Below are 14,798 nucleotides of genomic sequence, written 5' to 3'. Positions count from 1 at the left end.
TGAAGCTTCAGCTTTTCTGTGACCAAGAATATCTCATTACACAGTTGTTGCCATTTTCTGATTAACAGAAAAATTAGGAAAGGAGGAAGCATGTTTCCTGATTTCAGTATTTATTTTTCCCCATTTATAAAGTGCCTAGCCACGGTCCTAGAAAAAAGAAAAGGAGTACTTGTGGCACCTTAGAAACTAACCAATTTATTAACACGGCTGTTACTCTGAAACTGGTCCTAGAAAAGCCAGGGAAAGCAGATGAATCTTGTAGCCTGCCTTGAAAAGGCCCGCACTAGGCTGTTGCAGACCCCATTAACCATCCTTAGGCTCCACCTAAACCCTCTGACATAGAATGTGTTCTATCATTAGGATGAAGAAGCTGGGAAGTGAAGGGAGAGAAATAAGAAATGCACCTTCTTTCTGTGATAAATGGTGCAAGTTATCTGTGTACGTGTGAAATTCCTGCTCGCTGTCTGGTAGTAAAGTAATACAAGTTATGCAGGAAAATGGCAGCATCTTTGAAAAGACTGAGAAAGTGGTAACTGCCTGCTATTCTGGACCCCATTTTGAAAGAGAGATATTTGTCCTCCAGGATAGAGCTCTAGCCTGCTGTGGCATGGGGAGAGGAACACTGTACCCAAACATCCTAAAGCTTCCATCCCATCTTTGCTGGAAGGGATCTTTACTGGCTTCCACTGCTTCATTGCACTGCCACTCCTTGTGGTTGCACGCTCTGTAAGCACAGCAGGTGTACGGGTTCTCAGAGATTACGAGTTTGTAATGCTTCCCGGGCTTGAAAGCACCCCAGAATGTATTGAGCAATGAGATGGTGCTTACCCTGCAGAACTCTGAATCGTTGTTGCAAGTCTCGTGGTGGTTGTGTAGGTAGGGATGGGAGCTCTGTTGCTGTTTAGCTGTATGAGGTAGGAGGCACTGGCCATATGAGTTAGTGTTGTTTTCAGGTGAGATGGAGAGGATGAAAGAGGGATGGAGAAGTGCAGCTAGGAGAAGATTGGGGGAAAGAGTAGAAAGAAAGGTAGGGATATGAAGGAACGTTGGTAAATAACACAGCAGACTGATGGATGCGCTCTCTCACTCCCCCATGTCCACACACACAAGTGTATTTGCATACGTTTCATAGCGTAATGACCTCTGCAGTGGCTCATTCACGAGAGCCAACCTTTGGCAATATGCTAATAGCTGATGGTGCCACCTAACTGAAAATGGCCTTTATGGAAAAGATAAAAGGGCCTCTCCAGCAAGGTCAATACTACTTGGGGAAGCTGTACTGGTGCACTTGCAGGCAAAATTCAATAACCTTACGTCAGGGGGAAAAAGTAGTTGAAAAATGCAAGTTTGAAAAATGTTCACTGCGGTTTTAATAAATGGGACCATTTTACCCCTCTTGATTTTCTTCAGCCTTCTGTTGCTTAGGCATTTGATCTAAATACAATTAATAACAGAAGATAGACTTATCCTAGGAATATGTCAAGTCCAGACTAATCGCCCTGGGACTGTTTAAGAGGGTCTTGCCTCTTTGGCCTTATCCGGCAGGCAAGCATGTAAAGTGTGTGATACAAAATTCTGAGAAGAAAATCGGATTATGAAAAAGTTTGTCTTTTTTTTAATGAAAAGGGAACTGAAGCCTTTTTGTTTGTTTAAAAACAATTTAATATGCATAAGAACATGAACCCCGATGTTAAAGCTCTAACTAAAACTTATCCACGTTTTAGCTAAATAGACCTTAGTATGTAAATGTTCCAGACAAGCATGTGAAAAGCTTCCCACCACACTAACAGCTCTTGGACTCTCAGCAAAGGTTTATTCCACTTTTCAAAGTTCTGTCGCAAAGTCCATGGTAGAAATCTACTCTAACTCTGTTCTTCTCCTTCCCCCCTTTTTTTTTTTGCAGAAGGAAGTAGAGGAGAACTTCAGGTTATACATACTGTATATTCTAACCAGTGTGTCTCCTCCTTTTCTGAAGCTCCAATGTGTGTGCATGCCCTGTCTAATTGTAACCAGTTGCTTCAGCTGAGGCTTTCAGATTCTTCCGGAGTTTAGCATGTTTTGGTTTTCAGAGGAATCGCTAATAACGTGTATGAGCAAAGAAGAGTCTGTTCAGTGCGGGTTGCCTCCTAAGGAAAAAATATTCATACTTTATAGATTGAGAGATTCCTGAATGATACTCTGTGATCTGTGTGCATATACACAGGTGCAACATTAGCAAAGGGTAAGTGGGTTCAATGTAAGTGTTTTATCTAGTGTTTTCTAGTACCCCATTTACTTCCTGCACCTCTTGATAAAGTGAATGGTTCCAGTCCACACTCTTCATCACTAGCATCACTTCATTAATCTCTCAATGTTTTCTGTATAATTATTGCATTTAAAAGCTGAAACTACCATTTATGGGTTGTAATAATACTGGGGTCAAGCAATGTTACATGAACTGGAATACAGGTTTGCTGTAGATTCCTATACCGATTCCTTAGCTACTGTACTGTATATTTTCCTTGGAATTACCGTGTCTTGTGTTCCAATATACAGTGTAAAGGATACAACTGTGCCATCTGTACTTAGATGTATTTGCTAATCTGAAACAGTTTGCTCTCCAGTCACAGGACCTATGCTGAGATTTGCATCACTGCTTGCTGCCATTCAAGTACACAGACGGTACTGGGTTTAACTGTGTGATAAATCTTTGAAAAATGTTTGTTCCCCTCTCTCCTCTCCCTACCCCCAGTGCATTTATGGAGTTTTTCATGGAGTGCCAGGCAATTTCTTAGCTTGTATTCTTAACTTCTAGTGCAGAGGAAATTCTGCCTGTCTTAAAAACCTTTCATTCCTGTTTCAGTTGCCATTTTGGTTTTCTTCATGTCTCACTTTGGGTTTTTTTGAGTCAGTGCCATGTGGGCTAGGTACTCGTTGCATTATTTGCTTTTCATTAGTTTCTGTGTCTTGAGCAAAACCGGCTTCCTGCAGCAGTCTGAACTTCACATGGTCATTTGGCTTGTATGTGGAACAAATCTCCTGAGGTGTCATAGTTCCCCGAATTCAGAAGTTTGAGCTTTAAGCTTTAGCTTAGTCACGTGTGTATCAACTGCTTCATATTACTGCACATGACAAATAAAAAGCGAAATGTCTCGTATGTAACATTTTCTCTGAGGTAAATCCTCTGTCATCTTCCTCCTTTCATGTAAAAGCATCAGATACCTGCCAGGCTGCTGAGTCTGCCACATAGAGAATTGTAATTGCCTGAATTTGGTTATCCTCCAGCTGCCCCTGGGATGACAACCTTTCAGTCAGTTGCTTAAGCTAATGCCATTGTTACATTACGGTGAAGCTTCTTTGCAGATACAGGGGGCGTGGATGAAATAGTCACCTTTTGCTTTTCTGTAACTTTGAACATCATGTGTAAAAATGCGTGAGTGATCAGGTCAGGTTAGTTGGAATCTTGGTCCAGTGTTTAATGACTGTGACCACTTTGCTCAGTCTGAGCTCACCAATGCCTCTGAAAACACACGCTCGGAGGTTCGGTAGGGGTGCTGACACAGTCACTCCTATCTTAGCGTCTTGGTCCTCCTGATCCTTACAAAAACAAATTTAGACATTGGCATTTTTTTTTCAATGTTAATAATTTAACGTACTTATACACAGGTAAGGACACATTTAAAAAAATAATTTTAACCGTGGTGCTTCTTCAACCATTTATGTATGGTGGTTTTACATATCAATATGGTTTTCACTTATGCTGATAACTTGGCTGATGCAATGTTTACGAGGAATAGAAGATTAAATGGGTTTTAAAAATCATGGTTATTGGTTGGTAGGAGAACTGTGAGTTATAGCTTAAGTAAATGCTACTGGGTGTAGTGTTCACTACTGTAAGTGGTCCCATGGTTTGTGTGGTAGTAAGCACTATACCTGGTAAAAAGAAAAGGAGTACTTGTGGCACCTTAGAGACTAACAAATTTATTTGAGCATAAGCTTTCATGAGCTACAGCTCACTTCATCAGATGCATTCAGTGGAAAATACAGTGGGGAGATTTATATACATAGAGAACATGAAACAATGGGTGTTACCATGCACACTGTAACAAGAGTGATCAGGTAAGGTGAGCTATTACCAGCAGGAGAGCGGGGGGGAAAAAGCCTTTTGTAGTGATAATCAAAGTGGGCCAGCAGTTGACAAGAACGTCTGAGGAACAGTGGGGGTGGAGGGGGGGAATAAACATGGGGAAATAGTTTTACTTTGTGTAATGACCCATCCACTCCCAGTCTCTATTCAAGCCTAAGTTAATTGTATCCAGTTTGCAAATTACTTCCAATTCAGCAGTCTCTCCTTGGAGTCTGTTTCTGAAGTTTTTTGGTTGAAGACTTGCAACTTTTAGGTCTGTAATCGAGTGACCAAAGAGATTGAAGTGTTCTCCGACTGGTTTTTGAATGTTATAATTCTTGACATCTGATTTGTGTCCATTTATTCTTTTACGTAGAGACTGTCCAGTTTGGCCAATGTGCATGGCAGAGGGGCATTGCTGGCACATGATGGCATATATCACATTGGTAGATGTGCAGGTGAACAAGCCTCTGATAGTGTGGCTGATGTGATTAGGCATTCTTACAACTACAATACCCACCTGATGAAGTGAAGAAACAGATTGACAGAGCCAGAGGAGTACCCAGAAGTCACCTACTACAGGACAGGCCCAACAAAGAAAATAAGAGAACGCCACTAGCCGTCACCTTCAGCCCCCAACTAAAACCTCTCCAACGCATCATCGAGGATCTACAACCTATCCTGAAGGACGACCATCACTCTCACAGATCTTGGGAGGCAGGCCAGTCCTTCCTTACAGACAGCCCCCCAACCTGAAGCAAATACTCACCAGCAACCACACAACAGAACCACTAACCCAGGAACCTATCCTTGCAACAAAGCCCGTTGCCAACTGTGTCCACGTATCTATTCAGGGGACACCATCATAGGGCCTAATCACATCAGCCACACTATCAGAGGCTCGTTCACCTGCACATCCACCAATGTGATATATGCCATCATGTGCCAGCAATGCCCGTCTGCCATGTACATTGGTCAAACTGGACAGTCTCTACGTAAAAGAATAAATGGACACAAATCAGATGTCAAGAATTATAACATTCAAAAACCAGTCAGAAAACACTTCAATCTCTTTGGTCACATAGCTGAAGTTGCGTAACTTAGATCGACGACACCCCCCCCCGCCCCCCCCCCCCCCCCCAAGTGTAGACCAGGGCTAAGTGTTTTGTATTGACTCGAACTGTCTTGTAACTAGCAGCCTGGCCCAGGCCCGTAGCCGGCTGCTGAATCCTTTCCCTTTCATGGGAAAGGTGCGGTGCTACCTTCTGACAGCAAACTGCCAGGCTCAAGGGACAGCGCTCATCAGTTCTGGTAATTCCACTCTAACAGCGCTGCAATCTGACATCTCTGCCCTCGACAGGCGAATGTAACTCTCTGCAAAATGTCACTAGGTGCTGTAGGGTATATTGTGATATGTTACGTTCTCTCTCTGCTGTGGTAGCACCTCCTGAGGTACGTCTAACTTCAACTAATCCTAGCTGCAGGAAATGCAGCTTCCAATCCCTTATTGTCGGGCAGATTTTAGAAATATTAAATATTCTGGACACTATTTATGCTGGTGTTTTAATCTCTTGAAAACTGGCTAATTATATTTAGTACACCTCTGATGAGCTAGTCAAATACTTTTTCTACCACTCTCTGTATCTGAGAAGTTATTTTCAGCAATAAACCACTGTTAATTTGCATTTAACACATTTGGTCCTTGATTCCAGTGGAAAAATTGCTTTTTCACTCCTGTATTACTGCTACCAGAACATTGAATTCATATCTTCAGCGGGCTTGACAATCCTATTGATTTAACTATATGCTTTATTGCATCTTCTCCTGAAGTTTATAGGAAAAGTGTGGGAATTATTCCTGTACTCTGTTTTTCTGCTTTGAAAGGAAATACCTGTTTATACTGTTCTGTAGATTTTTATGGTCCCCTTGTGTCCTCACTCTGCATTGTCAGATCACCTCAGTGGGACTGTAGAGGTATGGCTTAGGTGAGAGGGTATTGATGGCGTGGCTTCAATGGGGGCACCCAGGAAGTTGTGAAGAGGTATAGCCCCCTCAGAGGAATGCTCCTTCCCTCTGCAGATGCCCCAAGATCTGTGAGGAAACTCCACTGATCTTCAGATTTCAGTAGGGCTGGAAGCTCCTGCTTCTTGCTTGTTCTGCAAGCCTTCACAATCATGTATCATCAAAATTGGGATACATTAAAACTTATATATATTTAAATCAATGGAATGAGCAAGGCATGTGCCAAACTTAGTTTGAACTATCTGACTTTGTTGCAACATTTGCCTCCATCGTTTCTTCATCTGTTTAATCCAAGTTAGACTGTACGCTTTTCAGGATAGGAGTCTTGTTTTCTGTCTAGACAGTGTCATGCACGCCAGTGGAGCTATAGAAATAATAAATAACAGTAAGGAAATTGGACTTCTCGCCCTGAGAGGTTGATGATTCAAACTGAGTGGAAACTCGCTATGTTTTCTCAGTACCTTCAGGTCTTCCATGGAGGGTTCTTCATGAGTATATGATTCTGTCCATAATTTCTATGTTATGCCCACAGGAAAGAAAGAGAAGAATCTTCCCTTCTGATGCTGTCCTCTGTTTTCTATCCATTATTTGACTGGAATGTACTTGCTGACAGATGTCCCTTTACATTGATGTGGATTCTGGAGAGGACATCCACTTTTAGAGAAAGGGTGCCTGTTATACTAACCATCTTTGCAATCTCCAAAGATAATGATTTACACTTATGTTTTTCTTTTCTGTACACGTGATTTATATACTGTCAGCAAATTAAGATTCATACTGACCTAAAATAATCACTCTTAAATGTTATGATCTCTTCCACATACCCCAATCTTACCATTAGAAAGTAGTTATTCAGCTTTGAAGATGAAGTTCTGGAAGGGCATGAGCTAGGGTTACCAACTTTCTAATCGCACAAAACTGGACACCCTTGCCCCACTTCTGCCCTGCCCCTTTTCTGAGGCCCCACCCCCTCACTCCGTCACTCACTTTCCCTCACCCTCACACATTTTCACGGGTCTGGGGCAAGGGGTTAGGGTGCGGGGGGTGGGGTGAGGGCTCCCACTGGGGGTGTGGGCTCTGGGGTGGAGCCAGAAATGAGGGGTTTAGGGGGTTCTGGGCTAGGGCAGGGAGATGGGGGGTGAGAGGGGATGAGGGTTCTGGCTGGGATGTAGGCTCTGCAGTGGGGCCAGGGATGAAGGGATTTAGGGTGCAGGAAGGGGGCTCAGGGCTGGGGTGGGAGTTAGGGTGCAGGAGGGGGTTCCAACCTGGGGCAGATGGTTGGGGTGTGGGAGGGAGTTTGGGGCGCAAGCTCTGGCCAGGCAGTGCTTGTATCAGGCGGCTCCTGGAAGCAGCCGGTATATCCGGCTCCTAGGCCCAAGGGGCAGGGAGCGCTGCGTGCTGCTCGCGCCCATGTGCTGCCTGTGCCCTCAGGTGCCGTCTCTGCAGCTCCCATTGGCCATGGTTCCTGCACTTAGGACCTGGAGGGATGTGTCGGCTGCTTCCAGGAGCCGAGTGGAGCTAGGGCAGGCAGGGAGCTTGCCTTACCCCCACTGCGCTGCAGACCAGACTTTTAGCAGCCCGGTCAGCCGTGCTGACTGGAGCTGCCAAGCGTTTAGATGTTTGCCTGCATGTGTGTGTTCTCTGTGTGCTGTCCCAGCTCTGTGCAGATAGTTGGCAGAGCAGACCTCAGTCAAACTGCCCAATGACCACAGGATCCATTAAGATACGAAGGCGCCTAGCCAGGTTTATTGTCGACAAAGCATGGTAATAGCAGCTGGCAGACTCTACAAGGATACTAAGATGTGTGCCCGTGACAATGGACGCAGCTCAGTGAATGGCAGGACTTTCCATTCCCCCCTAGGCTGACTCTCCCTCTGAGACTCCATTTTATACATCAGTTACAAACAAGTTACATATTACCCCTCTGAGGTAGTTAATTGACACCCTCTGACATAGCCAGTTACCACCCATCACACTGTCATCCAGACCTTATCTTTAGGAGGGGTCAGCGTGTTCCTATTATCTTTGGAGAATGTGCTGGTATTGGGGTGTTCTGGTACCACCCTTCTGCAATGTGTTTGCATGTGTGCTCTGTGCTAGCACCTCTTAGGAATGTGCATTTTCGCAATATCAGCCCTGTTCTTGCCAAAATCTGTGAGCAGGGCCTTCCTCTTGCTCACAGCCTGACTTTGCCTTATCTCAGCAAAGCTTTGGCCACTACTTTATCTCAGGCCTCATACCAGCCTCTGATACAAGGGCTCATGTTTCAGGCTTATGTTACTACTACATCAGGGTCCCTTTTCGACTGGGTAGTCCGGTCAAAAACTGGACACATTGCAACCTTAGCATGAGCCCCAAGAGTTGGTTAGCAATAGACAATAAATGTACCTTTTTTTCTCCAGGTATAGTTACAGTAAACAATTTCCCTCTGCACAGCAAATTTTACTGGTCCTTTTAGGTACATAATAAATATTTAAACCCTTCTCAATTCTTATGTCATTCCATTGAGGAATTTTTATAAAAGCAAAGTCAAACGACATTTTGCCCACAAATGTATGTTCCTTACACTATTGTAAGAGTGTGGCTTGAACTGACACAAGCCAGATGTGATACTGAAAACCTGACCATAGTTTACCCCATTGTGCCTAGGGATTGCAGCTGTCCCGGTTCTCAGCTGGGCACCTCATTAAAAAGTGAATGTCCCTGTATACCCTGTGGAGTACAAAGCTTTTGCACATTAACTTAAAGGTGGAGTTCTAACAGCAAACTGAAGTTTTTGTTTTGTGGATTAGGAAGGCCTTTATATTTGTGCATGAATAAAATCACAGTAGGTTGAGGTATTCCCCTGCTAAGTAAATCAAGATCACTTATGTTTGTAGCTTCATTCTGTCCCTCATTTGTGCATTTCTTACAGCTTGTTTTTAATTTATAATATTCAAATATAAATGTACTCCTGGTGATCTAGAGCGATAAGGAATTCTTTGGCTGGGTGGGGAAGGCTGGAGTTGCTCTTCTGAGCCTCCTTTTGAAAGGGGAGTGCACTGAACAGGCTCTTTTGGTCCCTCTTTAGGTGTTTGATGAGATTCCATCAACTGTTTGTGTATCCCCATGACCTGTCCCGCCTTGCTGCAGTCATTTGAGGTGTTTCTGGAAATGGAGTGTTTGTGTGCATTTACCTGCATGAAGTGTGCTCCATTACACCTCTCCCCAAACCTTATCCTGCTGATTTATTTCAGGGTCTCTTCTTTTGGAAGCTAACTTTGTTTCTTTTTCATCATTTAAGGGTCAAGATGATGGAGATCCATCAAAACCACCTTGGTTCAAAGAAGGGTAAGTGGGGTTTTGGACTATTTAATTTTCCATTTTAATTGTTTCATGCTATTTTGTGTCTCATTTCACTTAAGCAAAAGTATAAGCGACATCACTCTACAAATTGTTTTTAATGATTCTCTTCAAATTGTAGCACTTTAAGTCATAAAGATGACCACACCGCTTCCAAGAGCAGGATGCTGATATGTTTTCACAGCCTCCATTTAAATTGAGAGGGAAGTGACATAACAATAGTGTGTATTGTGCGGCTGTTCATGTTGAGACCTGGACTCAAGTACTATGTTGGAATGGCTACACCTTGTTTATAAAGTGCTATATGCAAACGTGTATGGTGATCATAAGTATTCATAGTCCTTTCTATCCAAATGGCAGTGGTCAAGTGCCTAAAATCTTAGAGGAGGCTTTGTATACTATCTTGTTCTGAGTCAACCAGGTAGCTGGCCATATTGGAAAGGAAAAACAGCATCTCAGAATAAACGTTGAGTTCTACTGGTGTTCAGATGCCTTGTCCTAGCTCCTGATAAAATGGACCTAAAGAATGTTGTGAAACTATCCTATGAGTGCAGCAACGATGGCAAGTAGAGTAAGCTGATAAAACTGGAGGGACTAGGCAAAGCTTTGCAAAATCTCTTTAGCTCAATAATGGCCACAACTATTAATCTGTAGCTCGTCAGCGTGAGGTGAGTTGCAGTTTCTTCACTGTGTAGTATGCTAGCCACAGCACCTGGAGCTGGCAGATTTTGATTACAAGTTAAGTCGGCGTGATACTTTGCATATTGGATGTCACCACTGTAGTTTCTTCATAATGAATTCGAGTTTCTTCAGGACAAAGACGTGGACACATTAATGCTGCTTGAGTTTTGTGTGTGTGATATTTGGATAGAAACATATGGCTTTGCTTTGTTTTTTCATTCACTGTCGTTGCATGTGTACAGTACACAGTAAGCACTGACGTGCAGAAGCAGCTTTGTCCTGAAATCTCAGCACAATATTGGTTCTCCCTGTGTGTAAATTAGATTTCATAACATTGAAATAGGTTTTCTTAACCAAACATTAAGTTAAACCGAATAAGGCTTCATTTTACAGCTCTTTACTTTTTAGTAATTGTTTTGCAATGTTGGCTCTGCCATAGAGAGCTTCTTGCCACACCTGCAGAAGCCTAGTGCTGCCTAGCAACCTCCTGCTTCCCAAAGGAGCCCAAGACTCTGCCGAGGAGGTTGGTGGAGAACTGGCAATTAGCGGTAGCAGAAGATAGTGATTTATTCTAACTATAAACAACACCTTCTACTCCCTTTTTAACAAGGAGTTTGTATAATATACCAGTTCACACACTTAAGATGATTTGCTGGCCTGAAGAGTAGAAATTATACTTTTTGAAATAATTACTGATTTTAAATGATTTTTGTATTAAACAAGACTTATACTATTCTACACAATTTAAATTTGCGTCAGACAAAATAATTCATTTAACATTTCTTCATTATACCCGAAGTGTGATGTTTATCCAAACTGCAGTTTATATACTGTATTCTGCCACATAAAGAACTTCAATAAAAGATGGCTCAGGTTGAAAGGGTGTTAATGCCTAATACAGCTAACACTGAACCAAATGCTTTGGTTCTGGGAATGGGCAACAGGGGATGGGTCACTTGATGATTCCCTGTTCTCTTCATTCCCTCTGGGGCACCTGGCATTGGCCACTGTTGGAAGACAGGATGCTGGGCTAGATGGACCTTTGATCTGACCCAGTGCGGCCGTTCTTATGTTCTTATACGACGAGAGGTCTAATAACATATTTAAAAATGCATAAGAATTATTTTGGTGAATTCTATGTCTTGTGTTATGCATTAGGTTAGACTAGATGATCATTGTGGTCCCTTTTGGCCTCAGAATCTATGGAAGTGCCACAATCCACTCAAGCTTTATTTTGCCTTAACGTCTGTTGATGAGTGCGACATGCGTTCGAGCTTACACGAAACTTCTCTCTCACCAACAGAAATTGGTCCAATAAAAGGTTTTGTCTCACCCACCTTGTTTCTGTAGTATTAAAATAGACATGCACATTCTCTCAATGGGTACGCTTCCAATACAAAATAAGTATTGATACCAAATATTAAAAAATTCAGGTAAAGCTTCAGCACAAAATATTATTCATGTGCAGTAAAGTATATAACGAAACAATATGTTTATGCAAAAAATCAAAGATTCCATTTCTGCTTATACACGGACGCTATTCCATCCATCAACAGATCACGCTGTAATAAAACTCCTACAAATATTACATATGTTGCTGAGCAGTAAGATCCTCCTACTTTTATATCTGCAATGTGCATGTTAGCAAAACCGTGTGCACTGTGCAAGTGTCAGGGCCCATAATGTGGGCTGTCAGACCCAGGAGTAGAGTTAGGGTCATGGTCATGCCAAGTGTCAAAGTCAGAGTCAGCAACTGGGGAGATGTGAAAGCTGTCTTCAGGTGTTCAAAGCATTGGTGGGCCTCCAGTTGGCAAACCCCACAAACCTTTGGATGTCTCAGATGATTCAGTGTTTGGCCCAACCTCAAATTGCAGACACGTTCTGTGGGTCCATCCATAGTCTGTCTGCTGACAGGATGAACCCCAAAATCTTGATGGATGATTGGTCAAATGCATACTTTTCCAGTTTTCCGTATAAACCATGCTAGTGCAATCGTTTGAGAACTTCGTGGACATGGTGGTCGTGGCTTGCTGGACTACTGGAATAGAATCATAGGACTCGAAGGGACCTTGCGAGGTCATCTAGTCCAGTCCCCTGCATTTATGGCAGGACCATAATTATGTGTGTGTGTGTGTGTGTATAGAGAGAGAGAGAGAGAGAGAGATAAAATTAAATTAAATAGCCTCTGAATATGCTATTACAAACTGAACTAGGATATTCTGCTCCTCTGAGGTCCAGTTTGGTGAACACCTGAGCTGACCGGACTCAGTCCAGGTCCTCTGGGCTTACCGGTAAGGGGTACTGATTGCATATAGTTATTATGTTCAGTGCCCTGTAGTCTACACAAACTCTCAGGAGCAGTCTTTTTTGCGAGAAAGAGTATTAGGGCTCCTGCAGAGGAGGTAAATAAAACCTTAGCTAGGTTTTCCTGAAGGTACTCACTTAACGCTGCCAGCTCTGGTTTTGACATAAATATACATGCCTGAATAGCACGTTAGCTCTGGGCTGAAAGTCAATGGGGCAATCATAAACACAATGTGGAAGTAGTGAGTCAGCTTTCTGTTTTATGACAATATCCTGGCAGTCTTAGTATTTTGCAGGAAGATGTGGTCCATTGTATGGTTTTTGGCATTTCTAGGTCTGACATGGTTGCTGTTACGTGGGGGAATGTCTGGGTTGCCAGAGTGGTACCCTCAGTCTTGGTTTCTAGGGTTTTGAGTTCTTGAACAGGAATGCAACTCTCCCTACAGAAGCTGGATTGGAAGGTAATGAATATGGTGATTGTGGTGGTAAGCCAGCATGCCCCTAAAATCATGGTGAAATGTGAGGAGGTAATAAGGTTAAACCGTATGACTTTGTGGTGCTCCCCTGTCACCACTTCCATCAGTGCAGTCTCCTGTGTAACAAGGCCTGATGCCAGCAGAGACCCACCTATTGTTTCTACCACGTCCGGTGTAACCTTGGGTTGTAGTGGGAGACTGGGGATCATGACGGTGGAAAAATCCATAAAATTGTCCCCTGCTCCCGAATCAGTCATTGTATGGGAAAGTCCTGCTCAACCTGCAGGATCTGCAATTTCAGGGAAATCTGTAGAAGTGGAGGTGGAGGAGGAACTCCTAGTTTAGCATAATCTCAGGATTTCTCCCTCGTGGTACCCAGGCTTGGGTTCATGACTGGGTGTGAAGTTAGTCTCTTCACTGTCATCAGGTTAGCATGGTTTTTGACAGGACGCTTGGGTACTGTATGCCCTGCTCCTCCCTAATAGAGGAAGAGGTTTTCCCATCTTTGGAACTCTTGTTCATCCAATGATAGGCGGGGACAAGCTCACTTGGTCCTGAGGGCTGAGCCTTAGGTAAGTGCGTGAGGTAGGAGGGCTCCTCCTACATTCCAGTAGCCATTCGTGCAGTCTGGTGCCTATCCGGATGCACAGGCCCGTGAAAGCCTCTTAAACTGGTGTGGGAGGGGATCCACCTGGTCTTTTAGTTCTTCACAAAGGCCATGCCGAAATGGATGGAGGATGGCGGCGTTCCAGGTGGCATCTACAGCCAAACATCTGTACTGGCAACATAGGAAGGGGCTGACCCCAGGTTGGTTGTGTTTTTTTTTTTTTTTTTTTTTTTTTGAAACTTTGGTAAGGCAGTCTCTGCTGTGTGGGCTTTGTGAGGGTCATTGAAAAATACTGGCAAACGCTTGTAAGAACGAATCCCAGTTGGTCAGTACTGAATGATTCTGTTCTAAAAAGGAAGAGGCCCATGCCAGAGCCTAACTGGTAAGCAGGCTCTATATTAGCCCCTACTTTGACTTGATCTGTTGACATATTTTTGGGATGCAGCATAAACAGGAGTCTGCATTCGGTAATGAACCTGTGAAACTTACTGCAGGTCCCATCATATCTCTCCAACACAGGCACTCTGGGGCTGGTCATCCGAGCCAGTGTTGTACGAAAAGCTGAGTGGGTACCCACAACCGCTCTGAGTACGGTAGCTTGCTGCTGCGAACGATTTCTCATCTGTAGATGTCATACTTGGTCCTTCAGTTTCTAGTTTTCTGCCTAGAGGGCAGTGATCTTCTGCTGCCGATTCACAGGCCCCTGGAGTGACGATGGAGCAGAAGCCCTCGTGGTGTCTGTGCTCCCACTAGGGGTTCAACGATGAGTCCTGGAGGAGACTGAGGTTGATCTGAGCAAGCTGTCACGGCCCATAAGATGCATAGTCTGATCCAGTGGTCAGAGCCTTGAGTAGTGTTGGGGTCGTGCTCACACCAAAAATCAAAGCCAGAGTCTGAGTGAGAGGTCATGCCAAGGGTCAAAGCTGGAGTCAGCAGCTGGGATCCGGGCAAAGAAGCAGGAACCAGGAACAAGGTGTGGGCCACTGGAACAGGGACGAGGTGTGATAGCGGGAATAAAGCAAGATAGCAGGGGCAGGAGGCAGGGACTTGGTCTCAGAGTCTGGGCAGTAAGTGGCCTAGTGACTATTTGCTCAAACAAGGGATAGGACTGGAAGAGGAAGCTTTACACCCCGTGATGTCCAGTCACCAGTCTGCTGGTAGTCATCTGACCCTGCTGAGTCAGTAAGCATAGCCTCTGGTGACGGGGTATTGTCAGCAGCTCCCTTGTCAGCCCTTGTAGCCTGGTGCAGAGGGTACAGCT

General features: G+C 43.9%; 1 protein-coding gene across 10 annotated transcripts in view; it reads left to right on the top strand.

The window, feature by feature from the left end:
* Positions 1-14,798, top strand: part of UNC13B (unc-13 homolog B) — a 397,323-nt gene that overhangs the window by 229,310 nt on the left and 153,215 nt on the right. For 8 of the 10 annotated variants that reach the window (XM_043546786.1, XM_043546787.1, XM_043546788.1 and 5 more), the window contains one exon: positions 9,411-9,457. In XM_043546786.1, coding sequence (XP_043402721.1) covers positions 9,411-9,457 — 47 coding nt within the window. Of the gene's footprint in view, positions 1-1,903; positions 1,927-9,410; positions 9,458-14,798 lie in introns of all 10 variants that reach the window. The other 2 variants (XM_043546784.1, XM_043546785.1) reach the window with 1 other exon arrangement.

Source organism: Chelonia mydas, chromosome 5 (genome assembly GCF_015237465.2).
Source record: "Chelonia mydas isolate rCheMyd1 chromosome 5, rCheMyd1.pri.v2, whole genome shotgun sequence".
NCBI classification, from domain to species: Eukaryota; Metazoa; Chordata; order Testudines; family Cheloniidae; genus Chelonia; species Chelonia mydas.
The sequence above is the reverse complement of the archived record's forward strand: the minus strand, read 5'-3'. Positions and strand labels throughout refer to the sequence as shown.